The sequence below is a fragment of the Lissotriton vulgaris genome, chromosome 10 (genome assembly GCF_964263255.1).
Source record: "Lissotriton vulgaris chromosome 10, aLisVul1.2, whole genome shotgun sequence".
Classification (NCBI taxonomy): domain Eukaryota; kingdom Metazoa; phylum Chordata; class Amphibia; order Caudata; family Salamandridae; genus Lissotriton; species Lissotriton vulgaris.
The window spans coordinates 158,238,292-158,265,809 of NC_141698.1; the positions used below are offsets into that span (position 1 = coordinate 158,238,292).

The 27,518-nt window shown below is 45.7% G+C and overlaps 1 protein-coding gene across 1 annotated transcript in view; it reads right to left on the reverse strand.

Moving 5' to 3' along the window:
* Window positions 1-27,518, reverse strand: part of DAGLB (diacylglycerol lipase beta) — a 166,012-nt gene that overhangs the window by 100,351 nt on the left and 38,143 nt on the right. The window contains exon 8 of the mRNA XM_086940753.1: window positions 1,834-1,917. Coding sequence (XP_086796879.1) covers window positions 1,834-1,917 — 84 coding nt within the window. The remainder of the gene's footprint in view (window positions 1-1,833; window positions 1,918-27,518) is intronic.

Consider the following 27,518-nt stretch of genomic DNA (forward strand, 5'->3'; position numbering starts at 1 on the left):
TCGAGGATGGCGGGCTCTTCGATGAATTGCGTCAGTTCTCTGTTGACTGTTTTCTCTGCCACTTAAGCTGCGATGGGGAGGACATGAGCTAAGTTTTCCAAAATCTGCTGGGACAACTGGTGAAAATCGGGACTGTCCCAGCAAATCCGGGACGCAAGGTCACCCTACACCAGTCAAGAGTACACAGATGGCTAGGTCTAGTAGACTCTGACAGCTGTGGAATGGCTGGAACTGTAGTGTCTTGTGGCAGAGGTGGTTCTCGAGTTACCGGTGCTGGAGGAGTGAAGACTCAATGCCGCATGGGAGGTTATGCAAGAGGTGGTAACATTTGTGGCTACAAAGCTTCTTGCAGTGGATCTTTTGCTAGGACAATAGGTCTTGGTCTCACTGGAAATACAGGCTCTGCCATAGGGATGGCTGTATCAAAGAGAGTAGAAGACACAGTATTAACTGAAACCATAGAGTGCCTCAATATCGATCTTCTCAACGTTGACCTAATGGTCAACTCCGGAGACACAGACATTCTCGGTTGCGATATGTGATGTCTTGACATCAAAGATGCCACAGTGGAGTGTGTTGGTGGCGAATGACGGTGTCATAGAGGCATTGAGTGTGCTGTGGAAGGTTGACGATGGGCAGGTGTCATGGCTTGTTCCATTTCTGGTGTCTTAACCATTGAAGGAATTGACATCAAAAGGAGGTGATACCATAGAAGTAATGATCGGCAACTGAGCTCTAAGTGTCAATGTTGTAGGAACCATAGACCGTCTTGAGGACTAACACTTAAGTGCTGATGGCATGAATGTTCGATTGGTGTTCCTGAGAAGGGCGGGAGGTGCCTCAAGTGATCGTGGTAGGGTTTTCTGAGTTTTCTCTACCTGGCTCAACCACTATAGGACTCCTTTTTTACAAGAGGAACCTGGTGCAGTCACAGGAACACCCTCTCATTTCATATACTTCTTCCTTTCTCCTCGGTCCCGAATACTTCCAATTTTCATCTCAAGCATATCCCTTCTCTAGCTTTAATAGTCCTTTTTTCTCATTTTCTGACAAAAAGGAAAGTCCTTGGCACAGTGAGAAAGGCAGGTAAGCAGGCGTATTTATTACCAGGTCCCTACACACAGGAGTGACTATTCTGGGTTTGTGACTATCAGTGGGAATCCTACGAAGGTGCTATGATGTGAAATTTGCCTGTTAGTTTGTGCTGTTCTTGAGCTGTGATGGTGAACGGAATCATATGGTGGTCACACAAGGCAAGCGTGAAAGGTGTCTGTGTATCTATTTTCTCTCCACCAATGAAGACCGCAGTGAGTGTGTACTTTGCATAGTTGAATGTCCAGAGACCTGGCAAAAACTGTGTTATAACAGGTGTACAAACCCATCTCACATTATGGAGGCATTCTCTTAATTTTTAAATTCATGTAAACTGACGCAATAATTACATTTATTATTTAACTGCACTAACATACATTTTTTGCATGGTACTGCTTTGCTCAACATGACTTTAGATCGGTCAGAGCTGGCACTAGACAACATAGCCATTTATTTTTTTTATCAAGTATTTTTGTTCTTTTCTCTATGATTATTTATTTGAACAAGCAAATTCCTCATATGAGAAAATACACAATTTTATTAGAAACACCTTGGGCATCAGATGCAATCCTAACACATTGATCTACTTGTTACTAGTTCTAGAAAAGAAAAAAAAATGAATCTGTTTAAAGAATAAAAAAATAAAAATGAAACCAACATCATGCAGTTCCACAGGTGGCAAATAAAAGCAATGTACCCAGATAAATACTAAGCTTACTTTAAAATCATTAAATAATATACCTCCAGTGATAAGGTTCCTCGCACAGCTACTAGGATGGCTTCTGTCTTGTGATCCAAAGCAACAAAAAAAGGAATTTCATAAATCTAAAAAAAAGATTACAGTTCCAAGTGAATAAAACCACAAATCAGCAGAGCATATTTATGAACAAATGCACTGAGTACAGTTTACAAGGAGAAAATGTACTGCAGACTATATCAAATCCAGCACCTTACAATTCATTTACTCATATTTAACGCAGAGAAGATGCTAGCAATTAGTTCCCCTACAACCAGGCTCACAAGCAACTGCACAGACCTCTATGAAATACAAACCTATTTATTTAAATGGAGGTGGCAACCGAATGGCCCAGAATCAAGAGGCCCGTGCGGCCAGTAAAGAACTTTACAAAACGCCACTGGCTTAAAATATATCACTTGTGAATAAAAAGTAAATGTTTTACTATAAAACCTATACAAAAAGGCCCCTCTGGGAACATATATGTAAACTTTTGCTTTTACTAGGGTGCAGTGTGAAAACATCTACTGATATTCCCGCAAAGACCGAGTCATGTGTTCAAGAATTATAACAAAATAACATATGGTACAATGTCCACTTAACAACAGTAGTACTTTTAATTAAATCTAGTAAGTAACAAAAGTCAAGGGATATAGACATAATTGGGTGTGTTATAACATTTGCAGTGGAGTGCTCAAGTGCCACACACATGTGAAGGTACCAAAGGGGACATGTAGTAAGAACAACTTATTTGGCTGTATTAACAATGATCACTGAGACCATGGCTAAATCATACGTCATGTTTCTGAGCTGTTCCTAGATAGTAAACAGCTCAACCATGATTTGCTGGCACTGTTTTGACCCTACTTAAACAAATTACTGCTGTCTTTATCATGACCAGGTCAAAGACAGTCAGTTGCAGGGCGTGGCCGAGCCGGCGACCAAGATGGCCACATGGCATTGATGCTCCCGGAACATGGCCCAAAACACACGACTATGGAGAGCAAACCAGCTCCCTTATATCAGAACAGGACTTAATGTGAACAGCAGTGGCACAGTGGAGCTGTGACAGGGGAGTTGCAGCCGACCCGATCATCATTTTGATGATTATAGAATGGCTTGTGCCGGGCCTGATGTGGCCCTTGGAAGCCCAGCGAGCACAGGGCCCGCGGGCGAGTCTGAGGGCGGGGCCGTGGGGCGCCGGCCGCCCGGACTGATACCTACTGGGGCTCCAGTTCGGATCGAGGAGAGCTGCCTCCCGTGGACTGCGTCCTGGAGTCCTGTTGGGTTTGCTAGTTGTGACATGGAGTGCCTTCCTAGGTGCGGCCTGCCAAGGTACTGTTTATCACCGCTGCTGGTTTGGACCTCGCCGTCTTTCAATGCACTGAGTGGAGGCCCCAGAGGCCTCACTGGCGTCTGCCTGGGCCTCGTCAGTGGGGGCTGCCACTATTTCTGTGCCTTTTGCGGAAGTGATGTCCGCTGTGTGTTGCCTTGGCCGCATGCGGTGGGGCGTGGAATGGCTGCTGACCCCCACGTGGGGGTAGCTGTTAATAAAACACCATGGTTTCCCCCTCTTACCTGCTACTGGATTTGCTTGAGTAACTACTGCTCCAAACCCTAGGCACATCTAAATGAACTGCCAAATGAGGGAAATAGAGACTGAGGATTGATGGCCTGGCACACAGTTTGATGCTTGGGCCCGATAGTGAGCAACTACAACTGGCTCACTTAGTGCCTGGTTAATATGCACAGCCAGTGGGGCCTGATCAACGGAATACACTCGCTGACACATAACTTGCAGGTTCCAGGCGGCCAATACCTTCGAGGTCTACCTACCATCAGTGCTGTGTCCTGCTGCCAATATGCCTGCTGCCCCCTGCGGCTGTCCCAGACCCCCGGACTGATTTGGAGCCAGCTTGGACCTAGTGCTTGGTCTGTGTGGTTGGCTCGGGCCGATTTTCGCTCATTATACCAGAACTTGAGCTGCTTTGCACTTTGGTAGGCGGGTCCGTTACAATGAGACGCAGCGACCCGAAACAGAAGCAACTTACCTTTGAGCTAAACAGGACGTGCTCCTCCAGCGCTCCCCCTCGGGGTCTACGAGTATCTCGGACTCAGCAATGGCGGATCCGCCTGAGGATGTTATGGCAGCCATCATGGCAGAGCTTCGTGCCGGCTTGAAGTCAATAGACTCAAGGTTTCACACAGGCACACAGCGCTTCTACTCTATGTCTGAGCGTCTGGATTGCCATGGCGTGAGACTGCAAGGTGCTGAGCAAAGAATCTTGGACATTGAAGATGGTAACTCAGACACTGCGAGGCGCCTCAAGTGAGTGGAATGTCTCCTCAAGATAGTCGCGGCTAAGAAAGAGGATCTGTAGGCACGGTCCCGCCAGAATAATAGTCACATTGCTGACATTCCTGAATCCACTTATACCGGACGGATGAACACTTTCGTGGAACAGCTGCTTTTGGAGCTCTTTGATAGGGAATCTTTCTCAGCAGCGTTTATAGTTAAAAGACCCACCAGACACTTGGGCCTTGTCCGGTTCCAGGAGCCCTACCCCGGCAAATCATTGCTATGCTCCTGAACTTCAGAGACCGAGATGCTGCACTGTGAGAAGAGGGCCCTACATCATCCAGAATATACACTATCATTATACCCGGACTACACTCTGCTGGTCCAGGAGCCCCACTGCAAATTCCCGGATGTCAAACGGTCTCTACAAATACTGAGACTCAAGTACTGGATGCTCTAGCCTGCACGACTCTGGGTAGAATTGGATGGCCGTCACTACCTTTTCTATACTCCAGCTGATGCTGAGAAATTCTGCAAGCGGTGCTCCCTCGGCAGGTCCTCAGCCGGCACGGATGCTGGCACATCGCCCCGGGGCTCAGAATTGACGTCACTAGAGATTCACATCTTGTAAGGGTCCCCAAGGTGTCCGCCGTTATGCTCTGATTATTGCCTATTCAGGCATTGACTGTTTCAGCACCACCTCGCTGATCTGGGTTACCCAATTTGTATTACCTCTCCTGTATGCTAAAATCCGTTAGTGCGTTTACTGGTTTGCTCTCATGTTTATTACCACTATGCAATTCTTAATAATTGGGTTAGCTTTTATGGGCGTTGTCACCCCCACCTCCCCATGGTGTACACCGCTATGTTTGTAGCTAATGTTTTCTTTTTTGTTTTTTGGAATCTCAAGCCTCTGTTTACGCTGGGGTGGGTGGAGGGTACTATGGATAGTTTTGTGGGTTTGTTTTTTGTTGAGGCCTTTCTAATGCTAATGTGCGTTTCAGAATCACACCTACACATACACTGACATTTTACATTGAAAAGGTCAGCCCTACTCATTCACGGATAGGTAGAGACAAGTTTCTAGTGCGTTCTTGCATGTCATGGAATGTTAGAGGTTTAAACAATCCCCGCAAAGGGAGGCATGTCTTGGCCTACCTGCGCCTGCATGGTGTCCAGGTGGCCTTCCTACAAGAAACACACTTGGCCCCCGGCACAGATTGCAGGTATGCCACCGTATGATTCTTTTCCCACTACAGTTCCCATTCACGGGGGGGTTTGCACCCTCATTCGTAGCACTGTCCCCTTCCAGCATGGACAGACTGTCACAGACCACGCTGGCCGCTATCTGTTGGTGATGGGCTTACTGGCGGGCCACATCATTTTGTTTGTCAATGTATGTGTCCAAACAGAGACTCCCTTGAATCCTTCACGGACTTGTAGTTTCATATGGGCAAATTCCAAGCAGATATTTTCATGGGTGGAGATCTCAATCTTACGTCAACCCGACCTTTACTCCACCGGGTCCACTACAATCTCAAAACCACATTCCGCATGGGCACTTGCAAAACTCCTGGTAGAAAAATCCATCTGGCAGGTAAATGGTGCCACAAGTATCCACAACAAAGAGACAACACCTTTTATTCTGCTCCACACAATGTATGGACAGGCATTGGTCATTGGTATATGCCCCCGAACGCACTCTTGTGGCTTGACTCTATTGTTAATTTTTCCTCTTACACTGTCGGATCATGCGGCTGTTTTGACCACACTGCACATACTGGTCTATGTCCCTGCAATTCAAAAGTGGCACTTGCCACCACCAAGCTGTATGATGCAGTACTTCGTTCTGAGGTCCGGGATGCCATTGAGGTTTACATACGTGGGATATGCATCTCCAAACACGTGGGGGTACTCCGTAGTATCCAGGCTGACTTTCCTGGAGTGAAAGGCAAGCTCCAGCTTCTAGACTGTGCCAGTAGGGTCGCAACCCCGGACTTTCAGATGTACAATATGTCACCATTGTTGCACGACTTTCACGACCTAGTTCAATGTATTTGGGAAAATACTCTTAGGCACGTCACTACGGCAAGGGCGGGTGCCGCGGCCAAACTTTGTCACAATTACTGTGGCCCCCCACTGTGCTACTTACATACCACGCCCGTGTTGTGGGCGCAGAAATGACTGATGCCACCGCTATTCTCACAGAATTCATTGACTATTACAAGTCACTTTACACAGCCCACCCTGGTGCTGACAAGGACACACTAGCTGAATATCTGTCTGAAATTGCCAAGGTGTGGCTCGTGACAGGCCAGCAGCAATTTCTATCCTCCCCAATCACGTGCTAGGAGATCTCCAATGCTATTGAGGATTTAAGTGGCTGCAAGGCACTGGGCCTAGACTGATTTACCTGTGATTTTTACAAGGCCTATAAGCATCTGCTGACCCCTCACTTACTAGAAATGTACGCTAAGTCCCTTGAACAAGGCCTATTACCACCCCCCCCCCCCCCAGAGGTGCGTGAAGCAGTTTTTACAGTCCTGATTAAACCCAATAAACCTGCATAACACGGTTGTTCATATTGGACATTATCTCTTCTTAATTTAGATACTAAAATATTAGCCACAGTCTTAGCTACCGGTCTGTCCCTATTGATGGATTGCATCATTTCACTTCTGCAGTCTGGTTTTATATCGCGCCGCTCTACTTCTATAAACCTTCACACCCTCTTTGCGGTAATTCATAAAAATTCCCCTACAGTACCATCGGTGGTTGCGTTGTTGGATGCGGAGAATGCCTTTGACTCTATGAAAGGCCTTTGCTACATGCAACACTGGCAAAGCTGAAAATACCCAATGGACTTTGCAAACTCATACAACTGTTGTATCAGGACCTAGTGGCCTGGTTGCACCTGAATGGAGTGCTCATGAACCCTTTTCCTTTCACAAAGGGCACCCGAGAGGGATGCCCATTTCGCCATTGTTGTTTATTATCGCCATTTAGCTACTGGTTCACCACCTTCAAGAAAAGCACCTCCACAGGGGCCTTGGATTTTCTCACTGGATATTGTTGGCCTCCTTCTATGCAGATGATATATTATTTGCACCAGAGCTGGAAAATAACCTGGCCCCATTGATACACGAAGTTCAGCGTGTTCTCCAGGTTAGGCGTTAATTGGAGCAAATCCGAATTGTTCCCACTCACCGATTCCACGATACTGTGCAAACTCGACTTCCACCTTACAATGGTGTACAGACTCCACTAAATATTTGGGCATCCATATCCACAGGGACTGCTCAGAGAATTCGCTGTTATTATGGGCCCACCCTTACTAACCATGCCAAGCTCCTGCTTGGCATGGCTAGTCGCATAGCACATATTAAAATGATAGTACTGCCTCGTGTTAACTTTTTTTAAAAAAACATTCCCATTAGTCTCACAGGGACCTTTTTTGCCTCGCTTTGTAGACTACTCCTTTCATTGATATGGACTGACTCTCGTCTGCATATTCGCTGGAAGATCCTTATGCTCCCTATGAGCGCGGTGGGTCTGGGGTGCCCGACCTCTAGCTCTATTTCTATATAGCCACGGCAATATGCATACTACTAGTACTTTCCTGACGCTCGCCTGCCTTTCCTTAAACCCGAACGAGCGCAGGTATCACAACTTTCTATCAACACTGTTCTGCCCCAGGGACTGCAGTGCGATCACTGCACAATTCAAACATTGGCGACTACTAGCAGGGCATGGTTTAGACTACTGTGTTATCTGGGCGAAGACATTCTGTACTCTCTGCACATTCCTCTCCGATGTAACCCCTGGCTCCCACTGATTCTTGAACGGCAGATACAACATACGCTTGATGCACATGGAGTGCAAGTTCTGGGTGACCTATTTCACACTGGAGTCCTCAACGTCGGCTCTGCTATGGCTAAAAGGGGTGACTGTCAATTATGGACAGGTATACGTTCCACCGTTTGCACAGCACACTCCACATGGTGCTGCCTGCTTGCCCATCCGAGCCAGGGAATTTGCTACACTTACCCTGCTGATTAGGTACCTCGACAACAGCCACTTAGTTTCTAAACTTTACCATGTCTCTATTAGATTGAGGCCTTTGGGGGTTGATATGGCCTGTGTGGAATGGGAGCGCGATTTGGGCACTACACTCTCGGCCACGGTCTGGTATTATTGCTGTATGCAAACCAAGCTTATGTCAGGGAGCCATAGACACATAGTACTACATTATAAGTACCTACACAGAGTGTACATCACTCTTGATGTATAGGATAAACTAGATCCTACTAGATCACACAAATGCCCTAAGTCCCAAGCCGACCATGCAGATTTTTCCCATTTGACGTGCGAGCATGCATCTTCTTTCTGGAGGGCTGTTTTTTCTACTGTGTCACTCATGATTGAGAAACCGCTTTCACCTGACCCTCTGCTGGCGTTGTTGGGATACGTCAAACCTTTACCACTGGTGGAGCGTTGCTTTACTGTTATAGCTCTGCTTTTAGTCAAGAGACAGATTTCTTTACATTGAGGCCCGCACACCTTCCTCACTGTGGCGGCCTGGCTGAAAGATCTGCCTTATTGCGACACTACGTCTGAACTCTATGCTAGAATTCAACCCATTACATCTAGGCCCAAAGATATGTGGTAACCTCTGCTGCACAATTTGTTATCCAAAACAGATGCTACCAGCAGTTCCTCCTCAGTTTAATGGTGAGCCCCCATGTTATGCCACCTTATTAACTGCTTGCATTAATGTACAAATACCAATGAACCTCCTTTCTTTCCTCTGTGTGATATGCAATGATATCTGCTGTGTTTCTATTAACCTGTGTCTCTCTGCTATGAAATGTCTTTTCTCCCCCTCTCTGGGTGATCGATTGTTCCTTCCGAGAATGTTTCATTTATTGCAATTACATACCTGGCTTCACGGTTTTTGTGTTTTAAAATGATAAATGAAGTTTAAAAAAAAAAAAAAGTCAGGTGCAGCAACTCTCTTGTTAATGGATACGCAGTACTGAGAAAGTTGAATGTAGAGCTGCCTGTGAACAAGAGGATCACTAATTATTACTTACCGAACTACATCAAGGACTAATTCAAATTTATAGAGTGTTCCTACTACATGGTTTTATATATGTTGATCAAGGTGCATGTAGAATACTATTTGTTTGTTTTTTCACTAATTGTAGAATATGTAGCCATATGTTACTCATCTCATTCTGCAAAAAATACATTGACTCGTAATTAAGAAACGGATAGGAAAATAACGAAGTGACAAACTTTATCACAACACAGAATATAAGAAATGTACTGTTAAGCATCTTTTTTTGGAGGATGCATTTACTTTAAAAGTTCTCTACCGTGCTATAATTTCTGTTTAAAAGTTGCATTGCACCGACTGTCCACACAATTTTCATGTTAGAAGTCAGTCATGAAGTGCGTGGCTAGGGACACATTCTGGTGGCCAAGAAGAGGAAATATCACATCTTAGAGAAGGCTTGCTCAATACTGTCTAGAGGCTGAAGAGTGCTACTGCTTGGGTCTCTGTTAGGTCATAACTTGCTCCCAAGTGATATACCAGCAGTGTCCACTCAATGGTTTTTGATTCTTAGGCAAACTGAGTATATGGAAGGCCCATCTCCATCCCGGTCATATGACGCTTATGCAATACTAATTTTCTTGAAAGATAAAATAGGTCCTTGAAACACAAAATCAATACCAAAGTTTGGTTGGAGTTCATATGTATTTTCATTTATATTTTAGGGAACAAATACTTTGCTTCATTATTCAGGGAGTGTGGTCACAGCGCATGCAGGATTGTTGTTCTCTCCACAGATCTGTGGTATGTTTGCCCAGGACCTTTGATTTCACCGCACAGGGTGGGTTTCCCACCTTCCGAATTACTTCTATGTGCTTCCAAACCTATGGTGCGTATCCTGGTATGTCTCTGAGTATATCCAGCAGAATAGCGATGCTTAGGGAGGCATGGAACAGTCCAAAACCGCCTTGCTTGGCCAATTCAAGTTAGTAGCTAATGACAAAAATGTCTACGGAAAGGCAGTTGACAGATGCAAGGCATGTTGCTGAGAGACAACCAGGAGCTGGAGAGGAAGAAACAGAAGTCAGAGAAACATGTAGCCTGGACAGAAACTGATGACTGGGTTTCCGTTCAGCTCTTTGTTTGGAATGTGAGAAGGATGCCCTCCTTTTCTGGCCTTTACTCTGAGAGTAGACCATATTGTGATTTATCATGATAGGGACATTTCATACCATATTGTGATTTATCATGATAGGGACATTTCATACCCTTTCAGCAACTGAATGACAGTGCCTGGAGCACCTAACATACACATACACCCTCCTGGCAACTGAAACACTGAGGAATACCTGAGGAACCACTTTTCTTTGACTTTTCCAATTTTAAATCTTTAAAAGGGGCACGTTGTAGAAAGGGGACAGGAACAATTGTGACACTTATGTGGGGTGCCAATAAAGCTTCTCCAATTCGAGATGATATTTTTTCAACCTTACACCTAAAGTCGTGAGAGTTCAAATGTTGAAGATAATACTACTTATGAAACATCAGAAAATATGATGGCATCTTTGGACAAATTGCATAAGAAGTGGAGTCCCGGTTTCTGGAACTGGAAAGCAAGCTAGGCAATATTTCAGAATGTGTGGGGAAGGCGAGACACCATTATTCAGCATCTAGAGAAGAAATTCCATGAGGTGAAGGTCTTTCTGAATTATTAAAGGCAAGCATCTGAGAAGAGGATGCACTTTAAGTTCTGTAGTAACCATAACCTCCATCAAAATAAGGTTTGAAAGCCTATAGAATGAAAAAATATCAGTGGCCTTGCTATTTATTGGCTGCTCAGATGTCAAAAGCAAGGAAGATAGATCACTTTAAAGTAAGGACTGAGACTTTTCTGAATGAAAAATTGGATGCTCAGTATGACCACCTCTCAATTGATCTAAATAGCAATCAGGTTGCCTACAAAAGGCTACAAGAGTATAGCAGCTGTGGCACAATACTCCATACACTTGTCGAATCAGAACACTGAGAAGCCTTATAGTGGTGGGTGGACAAATCACCCATGTCGGAGGCTCCTTTTCATTCCAGACGTTTGACAAAAATTGACCTTCAAGAATTTATTAGTGTGGTTGCACCATTGAGAGTGTAATTTCTGACATCAAATCGAGAGGTGGCAGGGAACAAAGTTACATTTTTCAAAGAAGAGGAGGTGGATCATTATATTTGGAGAGTCTTAAAACCAAGACACAGCCTATTATAGCTGTCTAATATAGTGCCTTATTTAGAGTGATGTACTGTTACGTCTTTGTCTATAGTTTTGTTAGATTGAACTGCTCCATGCATATTATTGTATAGCATTGAGACCTGGCAGGGATTAGATACAGTCCAGGCCCACGATGATGTACTTCCTTTTCACAATGATGGTGATTTACATTTGTCCTCTTTGCTGCTTCCCCTCAAATGTGTTTCTACTTGGTGTAAAATTTTAAACACTTTGTTTTTGGCTTTTACAATAATGACTTCCATTTTATTTTACCAGCTGACAGGTCTTCGCATTGAGCTCGCTGTAAGATCAATTATGGTGGTCTTTGATAATAATGACATGTCATAGTATTGCATGAAAAAACATAAATAAAGTGGTTAACCCCTTCAGTGCGCATTACGGCCCCCGGCCGTCATGCTGCACGGTGGGCGTGGGCAGAGGTCGACCAGGGGACGTCCGAATCCCGCCCACTATTTAAAGCGCCCACACAGGGCAAAAATGTGCACAGCGCCGAAGGGGTTAAAAAAATTAATATTGGTTGTACACCAAATTGTTCGAATATGTTGGCTCAGCTGTAATAAAAATAATCTATTTAATATTTCTATTGGGGATGAAACCAAATAAGAAAGCAAGGAAGCCAAAGCAGCTGCCACATGTTTTGATATCCATTGCTTAGAAAGAAGGAACAGAATTAACTACCCCTCATCAGTTTTATTAAATTATATTTTAGATCCCACTGAGCTTAAATGGCATTGCTGAAGGCTCTCCAGTCATGTAGAACTTTCCAGCACAGCAAGTAAGAAGTACATCCCTGCTTTGTTCTACTCTGAGAACCCAGCCTGATGGATCAGTCTGCTGATGGAACAGTACCTTTTCTTAACTCATTGGAAGGTGTCTGCAGTTCAAAAAACACATTGATAAATTACTTGAAACCCAAGCTCTTTCATTCAAAGCACAAACCGGGAACACAACGGATAGATGGTATGTGAACCAATATCTATATTTAGAAACTGTTATGGACAGTTGTTTGAAATGACTTTACACGAGGAGCTCCTTTGGAACAAAAATAAATAAGGTTGTCTGCCTGTCCTGTTGTGAGTACAAGAAGAGGAGGAGGCCTAGATTTAAGATATAGAGAAATATCTTTGGCCTGTTTTATAAACATACAGTTGAATAAGTATAATTTTTGAGAAGCTCAACCCTATAGAGGCAATTGGACTGATAACCTGACCTGGTAGTCTGCAAAGAGGCAGTAATTAAAGTAAAACAAATGAGTTTCTTCTTGGTACTTTGAGTTCCAGCACACCATCTTAATTAGCCTTTAAGAGTCTAAACTTCAAAAGACAAAAAAATGGCAATTACACATGGTTTAATCAGATATCAACTAATTAGAACCAGGGATCTTACCCTGCCACACTCCAGAAATAATGTGGTGACTGCAGTATGTGGTCAGGGCAGGTGATGTGTGGTAATGGCAGGTGGTTAGGACACTCCACCAGCAGGTTTGAGATGGGCATAGGCAGATAATCTAAGAATCAGATTATAAATGGTTCTTAGAAGAGCAGCCAAATAGTTGATATAAAAGAGTCTGTGGATAACTTCCTTACCAGGCAGTCTTCCAAAAAGAAGGTAGGAAGGGTGTTTTAACATGTTTCTGTAGTGGTTACAAGCACAACTAATAGCTTCAGTGAGTTTGTTATTGTGATTCTCGCCAGAACTATGATTATTTTCCTAGGTCAGCCTGTCTTCAAGTTTGCCCTCCAGCTAACTTCTGGCAGCTGCTGCATTTATCGAAAGCATACTGAACATTAAATATTCCATCGGCCAAGCAGGTTGTGCATTCATTCTCAACATTCAGAGCACAATAGGAGAGAGTTTGATGCACCGGAAGAGAAGGAAATGGAAAGAGGCAAGCCAGACATAAAATAAAACTTGGCACACTGTGTAGCAATAAATGTTTGTGGCATATACTCAATTTATTATAGCGGTGAACCCTGTGAAACAAATGTGTCAGTGCTGTGAAATAACGGCATACACATTGCCTGTACAAGTATGTTATGTGGAACAGTGGTGGGCAAACTCGACAATGGAGACTAAACTCTCTAAACTCATGACAACTATGGCAACTCAAGTTCAAACTTATTTCCATGTCCATCATATTAAGACATTTTTAATATACAAATATATTGGCATTATTATTTGTATAATACATAGCTGCCACTGTTTTGTCTTAGTATGTCTTTTATATTTTTTGATGATGCCCTGTGGGTCATCATAAATTGGTTCCTTGTGCCAGAGCTCCAGATGTCTTCCGTCATGTTGCAGTAGCTGGGTCTACGATAGTGTAACAGTTGTGCGTTTGATTATGGTTCCATGGTGACGGAATTGGGTGTATCCTACGTAGAAAGACTTATGTGCCATGCTGCAGGACCACATTTGTGAGTTTGTATTGCAGAAAACATGGCATTGCAGTTACGCCTGCTGATGTTACAGCATTGAGTATGTGGAAAATGTAGGAGTTATTCTTTCATATATTAGTTGAGGTCAAATATTAAGCAACAAAAGCTAGGTATTTAGTACGACTAAGGAATGAAAGAGTCACATCGAAGCAAGTGCTCCAAATTATCCAGAGAAATAAATCTTATTCTCTGGCATCATTAGGAGAATGAAGATCCCTAGCCAGGTAAGACTAAATAATGGGTGGATATACACAGTCAGGTCAGTTTGAGAAGAGGAGTGATTGACAGCTAAGACTTACAAACTAGTCAAGAAGAAGTATCATGGAGATTAATCAGACTGCCACACCACAGAAAGGTCAAGAGAACTCCCACTGGGACCACTCATATATGAACTGTAATACAACAAAGAGAGTATTTCACCACAATAGTTTAAAAACATTTGTAGCTCAAAATCTAGGTCCGCTTGAATGCGAAAACAAGGCTAATGGAAAACAGTCACACTACAATCCTTAATCAAATCTATCCAGATAAGAACACCATATGCACACAAACAAGAATGAAAACTGACATACAAAGCAGGTGCTTTTCCGGCAAGAATAACATAATATAAACTGGTGGAGTAAAGACAAACTAAGATGCATAGAAACTGGGATAGAGAGCTATTGCATAAGTAGTGTGAACAGCTTATTACCTGGATATAGGTTACTGCTGAACAAATACACACACACTGCTTAGGCCTTGAAAGTCATGTTGTACTATTACTTACACTAAAACCCAATCAGAATAATCAGGATGCAGTATAAAATGAGTGCAGAGAATTGCTACCAAGAAGTGAGTGTTAATACTGATGACACCATAGCCTTAGTAGAATCAATTGAGATGCAGAATGCAAGGAGTGCTGAGAAATGCTCTGATCCTTGGTTATATGCAGAAGTGAGATTATATTAAAAATTAAAATTACCAAGATTCTCATAAATTGCAGTATTACTGGCACAATATTTTCTATAAGGTCAACCCGGATACAATACAACATTGAGAATAATTCAGATTCCATTTGACTGACAGAATATTTCTATATTTTTCAAGACAAGGGGACCCCACAATTGGAGAACCTGGGGTGTATCAATATGTTTGGTGAAAAATGGTTCAGTTGGGCCAATGGTCCCATACAAGTTCCTTTTCAGCTAAAGGAAAGAGAATTAGAAATAGGTTCCATACAATTACATGCTTGCATCATGCATGAGCTGGTTGAATAACACGTTTATATGGCGGAAATATTTCTGGCACACTTAATTCTCATAAGGCCAACCCAAATGTAATATAGAAGAAGCACAGAGAACTGTTCCAGTCATAGGAGCCCAGTGGAAATACCACGGGCACAAACCTGGGTTTGAGTTATCTAGTTCCAGGTCAGATACTGAAAATGTTTGAAATTACTTTGGCCTGTACAATTCAACTTCAATTTTGCTGGGTCTCACCATACCTACTGTCAGCACTACTCATGCTATATTAACATTAGGCATGCTACCTAGTCGTCCTCGTCAACACTAATCCATGGCAGATCAATCCAAATGTAGAGTGTGAGGAAATGTAGAAAGTGGCAAGGTTTCAGGCCACAGTCTTGGTCATTAAATCTGTATGGACGAGGTTCAATAAGTCGAGGAACTCCAAGTTTAGAGTGCTTACATCACAGAACTACTTTGCAATCAGACACAGATCTGCTCCCTTAATCGGATTAAAATAGCACATTGACAAGACCCAGATACATAATCTATGCCTTAATTTAACCCGTTCGCTGCGGGTGTCGGTCCACGGCCATGGCGAGAACAACCTTCGTAGTGCTGCGCACATCCGTTGCGGCCCCACCCGCTCAATGGAACGCTCCGCACTGGCACGGAATGTTTGAAGCAGAAAACGGGTTAAGGATAGGTCAGATAAAGGACATTGTGGGTTGTTCTTGATCTCGCATGAAATTTCAGTGCTCCAAACCAGATTGCTCACTGACTTACATAATAAGGGACATATGTATGAAAATGTCCATTTGCGATTTTCAAATAGCGATTTTTGGCGAACCGCTATTTGAGAATCGCAAAACGCTATGTATGTAGGATTTGCAATAAATTTTGAGAATCTTACATATTCCTTAATTGTGAATCGCAAATTGCGATTTGCAATTAAAGAATACCTCCCACTCATTCCTATGGGCCCAGAGGCCCTTTGGATTGAAAGGGAAGACATTCTCAATTTGCGATTCTCAATTAGAGAATCGCAAATTGAGAAAGCAATTTCAAGGGTGCCAGGGTGTCAAAAGGGACCCTGTTGCACCCCTGAAATGAGCATGGGTGCAGATGTGGCGCACATACATGCCCTAAGGGCATGTATGTGAGTCACATGGCACTTTGAAAAAAGAAAAAAAATTCAAAGAAATCGCAATTTACCACCAACTTGAAGTTTGTGGTAATTTGGGAATCCTCAAGTCCAAATTGCACTTTTTTCTGTGCTTCTAGGGAATCACAATTTGTGATTACTTGAATGCAATTGCAAAATAGGGAATCGCAAAATTTGCGATTCCTTATTTTGCGAGGGGTGTTTTGTATCATACATTGGACACTGCTGATTTGCGATCGTAAAAGCCAAAATTAGGCGAATTTCGGCATTTGCAATCGCAAAATTGCCTTCATACATATGGCCCTAAGAACTGCCATTCGTGCTCTGGACACTTTCAGTCCAACAAAGGAAGTACCCCAAAAAGCAATCCAAAAGCAAAAGAGCCACCTCTGAAGGGTACAGGCAAAAGGGTACAGGCAAACTGAGCACACTGAAAGACTTAAGAAATTGCTTTTTTATATTCGCTAATGCATTCAAACATGAATTCAAACATCATTCAATCATCAACTAGGCCATTAAAAAAAAAAAAACTTCTAACATGAATATAAAGCTATCGCAAAATCACACTGTTGTAAAAAGCGAATACGGCTACCAGTGAGCTGACATGAAGGAACCAAAGAGAAAGAGCAGGACGCGGTTATACCAAGAGAGAGAAGAAATAACCCTTCCACACCCACTGCTAAAGTGCAATCCAAATTGAGTGTTTTGATTTTACACTTTAAAATCTAAATCCTGTCCCCGGGTCACACAGTTACATGGGGCTAGTTTGAGCAATTACCCAAACTAAAGCATTAAACAAAGTGAACTATATTAGCCAAACATCAGCTCAGAATTACCCTTTCTTTATTTACACTGTATAAGTGCTGGCACAAAACCAAATGTTTATACTGGTCAGTTTGAATAATTTCCATATCATATTGCACTTAAACCATTGCATTTTCAGATTTATAAACATATCACAGCGAGGAAAAAGGGCAAACACATTGTTACATTAGCAAGAATCCCAGGACCCACCTAAATGTTTTATCAATTATTAAACTTTCCAGAGTTTCATAATGAGTTTTCCCCACAGTTAAAGACATTAAAATATTCCTTGGAAAATTCAATTAAAAAAATCTTTATTTCGGCCTTTATGGCCATAAAGCACATAAAAAAAAAGTATTACAGCATCATTTGCACACATGATACTTGCAAAGGTAAAGTGCGTGTGCATTGCAACATTAAGAGAAAGAAGAGTTCTAAATATAAAAAGGAGCTAGTTCAGAGTTAATATTTTTAAAACATAAAAAGATAGTTAAAAAAAAGGGTTAATACATTTTGTTTGCGTTTAAAGACTAGAATAATCCAATAGACCCTGATTTTAAAATAGATGACTGTACACACCACATAGAAAATAAGTAACGAGTAAGTGAGTACACTATGGGCAGACTGGCATCATATTTTAGAATCCTACAGGCCTCTGCGCAATACTTTGTCCCAAGGTTCCGACACACCTGTTGTATCCATTGTGTCTAGCCTTCTTGTATGCCAGGCAGACGAATAAAACATGTTGGTCAGTTTCCGGCTTAGTCAAAGTATTTCCCCATTTACTTGTGAAAATGCACAATGGTAGTTCACCGTACCTCAATTGCAGGTACAGTTTTTTTGCAAGGGGGGGTTGTATGACATCAAGAACAGATTCCAGCTTGTATTGGTCTTTTACCTCTTTTACCTCTAAAAAAGATAGGGTCAGTACGCCTGCGTCGGAATTGGCCTTTATCTGATTAATTTACATTCTCTAAAGATCTTTGACAAGGCCTTCTTGGGAGTTGTCATGCTAGTTTCTTCATCGCTAGTCCATAGGTCTCCCATCCTCATAGCAGACAAGGTGTTTTTAATGTAGGACAGCCATGGGATTTTATCAACTCTCTGTAAGTTTACAACTTCTTTCAACTATTGTCAGAAGGACTCAAGTTCTGGAGTACTCCAGATAAGTCTCCAGTAGAGAATAGGCCTTTGGGCAACTTCCTCCGCAATTAGGTTGACCCCAAGGTCCATACAAAGCGGCATTAATGGTGTGCTTTTGGGGAGACCTAGAAGCTGCCTGATAAAAGTTCTCATATTTAGATAAATTATCATATACTCGATGGCCCCAAATTTCTGCCTCATATACGGCCGCTCCCCTACCCTGGGCCGTATAAATTTCCATTGCTGGACCAGCCATTTTATGTATGCACTTCCCAGACATCTTTGCTATCCCCAGAGCTGTCTGTGCCAGCTTTAAGCTGGCCTTTATAATTTGTGCGGTCCACTCCTTGGATAAAGCATATAAACCTTTTAGTCGCAAACAGCCTCGATTTAAAATCTCTTTGTATGGTCTCCTAAGATTATTGTAGGTATTCTGTTCATAGTAATGTCTAGAATTATTTTAAAATAATTGCTATTCTACACAGAATTCTTCCAGTGTTCAGCTTCACACTGGTACTATCTTTTCCTAGTAAAGATAATTGCTGATGAAGTACATACCTGCCACAGAAATCCTAATTAGGTTGAGAACGTCCTTTGCAGAGTGTGAACCCATGATTAGGCCAGGCACCGAAGCGAGAATTATCGAGTCCGTGGACATTTGAGCTCAACACCCTGCCGCGTCGGGAATTGAACCCTGGTCCCGGGTGTAGGAGAGTAGGGTCTGCAATCCTATGATCACCCAGATTTTTTGCTTTTGTTTCACTGGTTTACGACTTTCTCTGGCTGTGGGCCTGCTAATCAGACCCACATCCTGGCTGTTCTCTTTCTAAATCACGATATGTACCCTAGGTGCATTTGCCAATTGGTACTGGGCCACCTTATCAGACCCCGTAACGCAGGGCATAGGTGTACCCAGGGCCGCCAGGGGCTGCAGCATGAATTATGCCACCCCTGGCTGGCCTCCTAAATTTGACACAACTGGCTGCATGACAGCTGGGGCGAAGTCGTGTAATCACACTTTGCTTTAGATATAGTAGCCCTATATCTAACCATACAATGGACACTCGAGTTCCTATCAGTCACTCCTATGGCAGGCCTTAACAATCCTGAAGGCAGAGTGCGTGGGCTCGTGTGAGCTAGGTTCAGGCCCGAGCCGAGCCCGGTTGCAGCTTGCGGAATCAAGACCCAATAGCTGTTCCATGATAACGCGTACCATATCGGTAACTCCGGTGTCGCGCTATCAAGGCATGTCGGGTAAGGTGTCATACGAATCGGGGTGCTCCCCTCTCACCAATTCTGGCGATGAGGTTAGCATCCCACCCTTCTAGAGGGACACGACATGTACGTAACTGTGAACCCCGGTTAAAGTTAACTGAAGCCTCAGCTCCACAAAATGGATGCTGCCACCACAGACACGAGTCTGACCTCCTGCTGCTGGGAGTCCTTCCAGCGAGGAGCACTTGGACAAAGGGTTTCCTGTCAAGGGCGGTGTTCGCACCGTCCCAGACAGGGTTTGTGTATTCTGGGTAGGTAGGGCTTTGGCGAGAAGGTGACTGCGGAGTGGCACCCCGGTGCTCACTGCGCATCTGCCGGTTAGAACCAGTTCCAGGGGCGACAGCCCTGGCCTGGGGGAAAGCCCGGCAGGGGAGAGGGGTGTAACTACCCCCCTTCCTGGTCCCACCCTTAGGGAAGGACCTAGTCATGTACCCACCCCTTTCTTTAGAATAAAGACCGGAGCGGGGACCCTTCCAAATTAGATCATCTTTGATTCAAGAACTACTTTCTACGAAAAGGACATTCAAGACTCTTCTCAAGATTTCTCCCTTGTGACTAAGGAGTAGTCACCCTGCATCAGCGGGCACCAACTAAGAACTCTGCGGTTTGCTGTAAGTCCTTCCTCAAGGAATCCGACGGCCCAGCTCGACGAGAACCGGCTTCCCTGGCACCTCTGACCTCTACCCACGTCATCAGCTCAGCTGTGATCTGTGGGTGCGACGAGACCTCGAGGGACCGGCCATCATCAGAACCTGCACGCTCTTAAAAACCAGCACGACCATCGAGGTAACTCTCTGGTGAGTGCTCTGGGGTCCGAGAAGCCCCGACCCTGAGCCGCTCCAGCACCGAAGTACAGTCTCCCAGCATCTCCACGATCTGCGTGGGGCCCTTCTGCTCGCTGCTCAGCACGTTGTCTGGTCACTAGCCGCTGGCTTGTGCCCTTCTGTGACGACATCCGACAATCAACACTGCTGGTCTGGTTGCTCCAGACTGGCCCTTGCTTCCATCTTTGCGAGAAGCACCCCGGACCCTCCTGGTCCACTCAAGACGCCATCTTAGGCCCACCACGTGGCCCTGAGATCTGCCAAGGCTTGTTGCCCCATCCCGGGCCCAGCGACGCCGACAGCATCATCCTTCGTGGGACAGCTCGCACCTCCACCGTGGTCGCCGACAACGCCTCCTGGTCCGTGAGACTGCAGAGCCTAGCGTCGCCCACTCACCTGGTCGAGGTGACGGCCAACCGGTGCCTTCCTGGTACCCTCTGACTACTGGCTAGTAGTACGAACTTGGTCCCCTCTGCTTTCAGGTTTCATCAATCTCCGATCCAGGCTTGGATCTCTACGAACTATTCAGCACTGGTCGCCGGCCAGCAACTCCTTTCTTCCGGCTCCTGGCTCGTCAGCGAAGACCCCGACGCCTGTAAGACTTGTGCAGCCGCAGCCCTCGTGGCTAGGTAACTCGGCATTTCGATGCCTGCATAGCCTCCTTACTCTAGGGTCCCGAGTCCCTCGCTTCCGACTTGCCTTATCGGGTCCGCCCGAGACCTTAACCTTTCCGTGTCCTCGGACACTTGTTTTATTGTGCACTTGAAGTATTTGCTAAAGAGATTTGGTTTGTGCTTAGTACCCTGTCCTCATAAAGAGTACAGGGCTGTTGTGATTCTTAATAAATATCCTGTTTATTTTCATAACACTTGTGTGGTGTCCTTTCACTTGGTGTTCAAGGGGTACATGTGTGGTAAACAGCTGGCTTAACACGCCCTCTCGAGTCTTTAGCCTTAGACTGCTCGTATCCACGCTACTAGGATAGCTGATCTATAGGTTGACTTACAACCAAACACCATAAGGGACGTTGGAACGATACATAGCGGTCGCTAGAATAGCGAACGTTGCATATCGGGCCAACTTCTCACATTGGTGAGCAGCGGTTGGGATTTGAGCTTGCTGTTGTTTTGCCACACGTATCCTAAGAATATCTTGTTGAAAGATCGCACAAGTACTGTTAGTACATATAACTAAAAGCTTAGAATACTCTGAGTTCTACTGAACCAGCTGTTGTAGCTCCTCAAGGCTTAGCACACCTTGGCTACAACTCTTAGCAAGGGTACAGTAGGTAAACACGTAGTGTAGGTAGGTGCATCACTTACACCACACTAGAAGCAGTATGTCGGACAAAGGAGGAAACTCTGAGTCTCCCCTTGTGTCAGTTGACCCTCCACAGGTCATCCCTTCAGGATATACTGTGCTGAGCTTCAAGGAGTTAAGACGACTGTGTCACTCCAGGAAGATTCAGCAGGGGTCTAACCCCACAACGTCCTTTCTGATTGGTCTCTTGGAGACTTATGATGCCAGAAGAGCTGAGAAACTTCGTAGCTCTTCTAATCCAGAAGGAGACATGCCTCCCCTCGAGGGAACCCGAGACGATCCTGACCTCATCCACCTCGCAACTGAGAACGAAGATGTGGAGGAGGATGAGGATGAGGATCTCTCTGGGGATGAGGCAGATAAGGGACAGGTAGAAGTCGTCAGACTAAGCAGGTCCAACTTAAGCAAACATGATAGCGGTACTGGGGGACCCCTGGGGCCACTATCAGGTCAGCTTAACATTGGGAATGGACGAGCCCGATCTCTGTCAAGAGACTCTGGCAGATCCCTTCAAACCAATGGCTCTCACAACTCTTCTCAAAGAGGGATGACGTCCCCTCAGAGGAGAGTGTACGAAGCTAAGGAAAGGGCAGCTAATCTGAGGATCGAAAGGGAAGAACTTGCCCTGGCCAAAGAGAGGCTTGCCTTTGCTCGAGAGCAACAGTTAAGTGGGGCAGTCCCCACTGGTGGCAGCAATGTACCTAGTAATAGGGAAAAGAGTTTCGATACGAAACACCTTGGTAAGATAGTGCCCCCCTTTAAACAAGGGGACGACATCCACAAATGGATTACTGCTTTGGAGAGGGCCTGCACTGTGCAGGGTGTTCCCCAGAGTCAGTGGGCAGCTATCTTGTGGCTCTCCTTTGAAGGTAAAGGAAGAGACAAGCTCCTCACCACAAGGGTGGAGGATGCTAATAATTACCAAATCTTGAAAAATACACTCGTTGAAGGGTTCGGCCTAACCACTGAGCAGTACAGGGTGCTGTTCAGGGATACCCAGAAAACGCAGTCTCAAGATTGGTCTGATTTTGTCGATTGTGCCACTAAGGCTTTTGAGGGCTGGTTGCTGGGCAGTAAGGTTACTGATTATCAAGGATTGTATAATTTGATGATGAGAGAACAAATTTTAAACAATTGTCAGAACCAGTTGTTGCATCAGCATCTTGTCGACTCGGATCTGACCTCTCCCCAAGAATTGGGAAAGAAGGCAGACAGATGGGTTCGTACAAGAGTTAAACAGAACCAGGGCCAGAATCAAGGTGGTCAGAAGAAAGCAGACCAGAAGGGTAAAGATTCTAAAGGGGAACAAAATGACCAGAAGTCTTCGACAGGTCCCCAACAACCCAAAGAGGGTGGGGGTCAGGCTTCCCAAAAGAAGAAAGAAGGCCACTCCAAAAGATGGTGCCAGTACTGTAAAAGTAAATCTCACTGGTTTAGCGAGTGCACCAGGAAAGGAGGAGGGCAGACTCCTGCCGCTGCAGCCCCTAAGGCACCTGTGCCCCCTAGTACAGTCAGCAGTGGTAGTGCGCCTCCCAAGGGTTTAGTAGGGCTAACCCTGGGTTCTGAGGGGCGTGACAACTTAGTTGGCACACTCACTCAGGCTGTCCTTGTCAGTACAGGGGACGCGGACGTATCCCCTGACGTAAGCCCCAATACTTTGGGCAAATACCGGCAGACGCCTTTCATAAATGGAAAGATGGCTCAGGCCTATAGGGACACTTGTGCCAGCTTCACCATGGTGACGCCTAACTTTGTGGACCCTGGACAGATCATGCCAGGTACAGAATTCCTGGTGACCAATGCAAGCAATGTCACTACCAATCACAGTATGGCAATTGTAGCTTTCTCCTGGGGAGGGGTAACTGGCCAAAAGAAGGTTGTAGTTAGTCCAGACCTCCCAGTGGATTGTTTGTTGGGCAATGATTTGGAGTCGTCACAATGGTCAGAAGTGGAGCACCGGACTCACATGGAAATGTTAGGTTTGCCAGCACATGTGTTCGCTGTGACTAGGTCACAGGTCAGGAAATGCCCCACTGAACAGGTGCTGGATCCTGGAACAACGGACCAGACACCTCCCAAGAAAAAGAGCAGTAGGGTTAAGGCTGCGCCTTCCCCCTTGCCCCAGGTCGAGGATCAAGTCTCAGAGGAGGCTGACCTACAGGAATTGAGGGAAACTGAGCCTAGGGAATTCGAACTTGATCAAGTTGAATTCTTGGGTTCGGGGGGACCCTCAAGGGAAGACCTGGGGAAGGACCAGTTAGACTGCCCTTCTCTTGAACCCCTCAGACAGCAGGCTGCTGCTGAGGCTGCTGGGAACGCCACAGGTACCCACAAGGTATACTGGGAAGATGGACTCCTGTACACTGAATCAAGAGACCCCAAGCCTGGCATGACCAGGAGGCTGGTCGTACCCTTGTCTCAGCGTGGTTTCCTACTTACCTTGGCCCACAAGATTCCCTTAGCAGGTCACTTAGGCCAGACGAAAACGTGGGACAGGCTTGTCTCACACTTTCACTGGCCTCACATGAACGAAGATACCAAGGAGTTTTGCCGCTCCTGTGTCACTTGCCAAGCCAGTGGTAAGTCAGGTGGCACGACAAAGGCCCCCCTTATACCAATGCCTGTGGTGGGGGTGCCCTTTGAACGGGTGGGGATCGACATCGTCGGTCCCATGGAACCACCTACAGCATCAGGGCACAAGTTTATACTGGTGGTAGTGGATCATGCCACCAGGTATCCTGAAGCTATTCCCCTTAGGACCACTACAGCACCTGTTGTGGCAAGAGCCCTAGTTGGAGTGTTCTCCAGAGTGGGCTTCCCTAAGGAGGTCGTCTCCGACAGAGGTGCAAACTTTATGTCGAGCTACTTAACTGCTATGTGGAAGGAATGTGGTGTTAACTACAAGTTCACTACGCCCTATCATCCACAATGCAATGGGCTTGTTGAGAGATTCAACAGGACCCTAAAAGGGGTGATTCATGGACTACCAGAAAAGCTTCGGCGTAGATGGGACGTCCTGATCCCCTGCCTCTTGTTCGCCTACAGAGAAGTCCCGCAGAAGGGGGTTGGCTCCAGCCCTTTTGAACTTTTGTACGGGCATCCTGTAAGGGGACCCCTGTGTTTGGTGAAGGAAGGATGGGAGAGACCTCTCAAAAAGCCTGCAGCCAACATAGTGGACTATGTGCTCGGCCTCCGCTCGCGGATGGCTGAATACATGGAAAGAGCATCTGAAAACCTTAAGGCCAGCCAAGAACTCCAGAAAGCTTGGCATGACCAAAAGGCTGTCTTGACTGTTTACCAGCCCGGACAGAAGGTGTGGGTGTTGGAGCCAGTGGCCCCAGCAGCACTCAAGGACAAATGGTCCGGGCCCTACACCATCCTGGAGAAGAAGGGAGAGGTCACCTACCTGGTCGACCTGGGAACTCCCCGGAGCCCCCACAGGGTGCTTCATGTCAACAGGCTAAAAGCATATGTCGACAGGAAGGACATGAGTTTGCTCATGGCCCTAGATGAGGGACAGGAAGAGGAGAGTGACCCTCTCCCCGACCTGCTCACTCAGAATCCTGACGATGGATCGGTAGATGGTGTTGTCTTTTGTGGCAGCCTCTCCGAACATCAACAGAGAGACTGTAAACAGGTTCTTCAGTCTTTCAGACATATGTTTTCTCTAACACCCAGCCAGACCAATTGGTGTACCCATGAGGTTGACACTGGCGACAGCTTGCCCGTTAAGAGTAAAATCTACCGGCAGCCTGATCACGTTAGAGACTGCATCAAGAGTGAAGTGCAGAAAATGTTGGAGCTGGGAGTCATTGAACCCTCGGATAGCCCTTGGGCTAGTCCCGTAGTTCTAGTGCCGAAACCTCACACCCAGGGTGGTAAGAGAGAGATGAGGTTTTGCGTAGACTACAGGGGTCTCAATGCAGTCACTAAGACTGACGCCCACCCAATACCAAGGGCAGACGAGCTTATCGATAGATTGGCTTCGGCCAACTACTTAAGTACGTTTGACCTGACAGCTGGGTATTGGCAAATCAGGTTAGCTGAGGACGCCAAACCTAAAACGGCATTTTCAACCCCTGGTGGGCATTATCAGTTCGTGGTGATGCCCTTTGGTCTGAAAAATGCACCTGCCACCTTCCAACGGTTGGTGAATCAAGTCCTTACTGGGCTGGATGACTTCTGTGCGGCGTATCTTGACGATATTGCTGTCTTTAGCTCCACCTGGGAGGATCACCTGGTCCACCTGCGGAAGACGTTAGAGGCACTGCAAGCAGCAGGTCTCACTATCAAGGCCACCAAGTGCCAGATAGGGCAGACACAGGTTGTATACCTGGGCCACCTTGTAGGTGGAGGTCAGGTTCAGCCACTGGAGAGCAAGATACAGTCAATCAGGGACTGGGCTCCTCCAACCACCCAGACTCAGGTTCGAGCTTTCTTGGGCCTGACTGGTTACTATAGGAAGTTTGTCAGGAACTATGGTTCAATTGTGACACCATTAAACGAGCTGACAAGTAAGAAAATGCCAAAAAAAGTTCAGTGGACAGCGAGCTGTCAAAAAGCATTCGATGACCTAAAGCAGGCCATGTGCACGGCGCCTATCCTCAAGAGTCCGGACTACTCCAAACCATTCATTGTCCAAACAGATGCTTCTGAGTTGGGTGTGGGAGCTGTTCTTTCTCAACTGAATTTTGATGGTCAAGACCAGCCCATTGCTTTTATAAGCAGAAGGCTGACCCCTAGAGAGAAGAATTGGTCAGCTATTGAGAGGGAGGCCTTTGCTGTGGTTTGGGCCCTGAAGAAGCTGAGGCCATACTTGTTTGGCACTCACTTCAAGATTCAGACCGACCATAAGCCCCTCTTGTGGCTAAATCAGATGAAGGGTGAAAACCCCAAACTGCTTAGGTGGTCCATTTCCCTACAGGGGATGGACTTTACAGTGGAACATAGACCTGGTACTGATCATGGCAATGCCGATGGGCTCTCCAGATATTTCCACTTAGAACAAGAAGACTCACCTGGTCAAGGTTAGCTTATTGTTCCGACGTTTGGGGGGGGGTCATGTAGGAGAGTAGGGTCTGCAATCCTATGATCACCCAGATTTTTTGCTTTTGTTTCACTGGTTTACGACTTTCTCTGGCTGTGGGCCTGCTAATCAGACCCACAGCCTGGCTGTTCTCTTTCTAAATCACGATATGTACCCTAGGTGCATTTGCCAATTGGTACTGGGCCACCTTATCAGACCCCGTAACGCAGGGCATAGGTGTACCCAGGGCCGCCAGGGGCTGCAGCATGAATTATGCCACCCCTGGCTGGCCTCCTAAATTTGACACAACTGGCTGCATGACAGCTGGGGCGAAGTCGTGTAATCACACTTTGCTTTAGATATAGTAGCCCTATATCTAACCATACAATGGACACTCGAGTTCCTATCAGTCACTCCTATGGCAGGCCTTAACAATCCTGAAGGCAGAGTGCGTGGGCTCGTGTGAGCTAGGTTCAGGCCCGAGCCGAGCCCGGTTGCAGCTTGCGGAATCAAGACCCAATAGCTGTTCCATGATAACGCGTACCATATCGGTAACTCCGGTGTCGCGCTATCAAGGCATGTCGGGTAAGGTGTCATACGAATCGGGGTGCTCCCCTCTCACCAATTCTGGCGATGAGGTTAGCATCCCACCCTTCTAGAGGGACACGACATGTACGTAACTGTGAACCCCGGTTAAAGTTAACTGAAGCCTCAGCTCCACAAAATGGATGCTGCCACCACAGACACGAGTCTGACCTCCTGCTGCTGGGAGTCCTTCCAGCGAGGAGCACTTGGACAAAGGGTTTCCTGTCAAGGGCGGTGTTCGCACCGTCCCA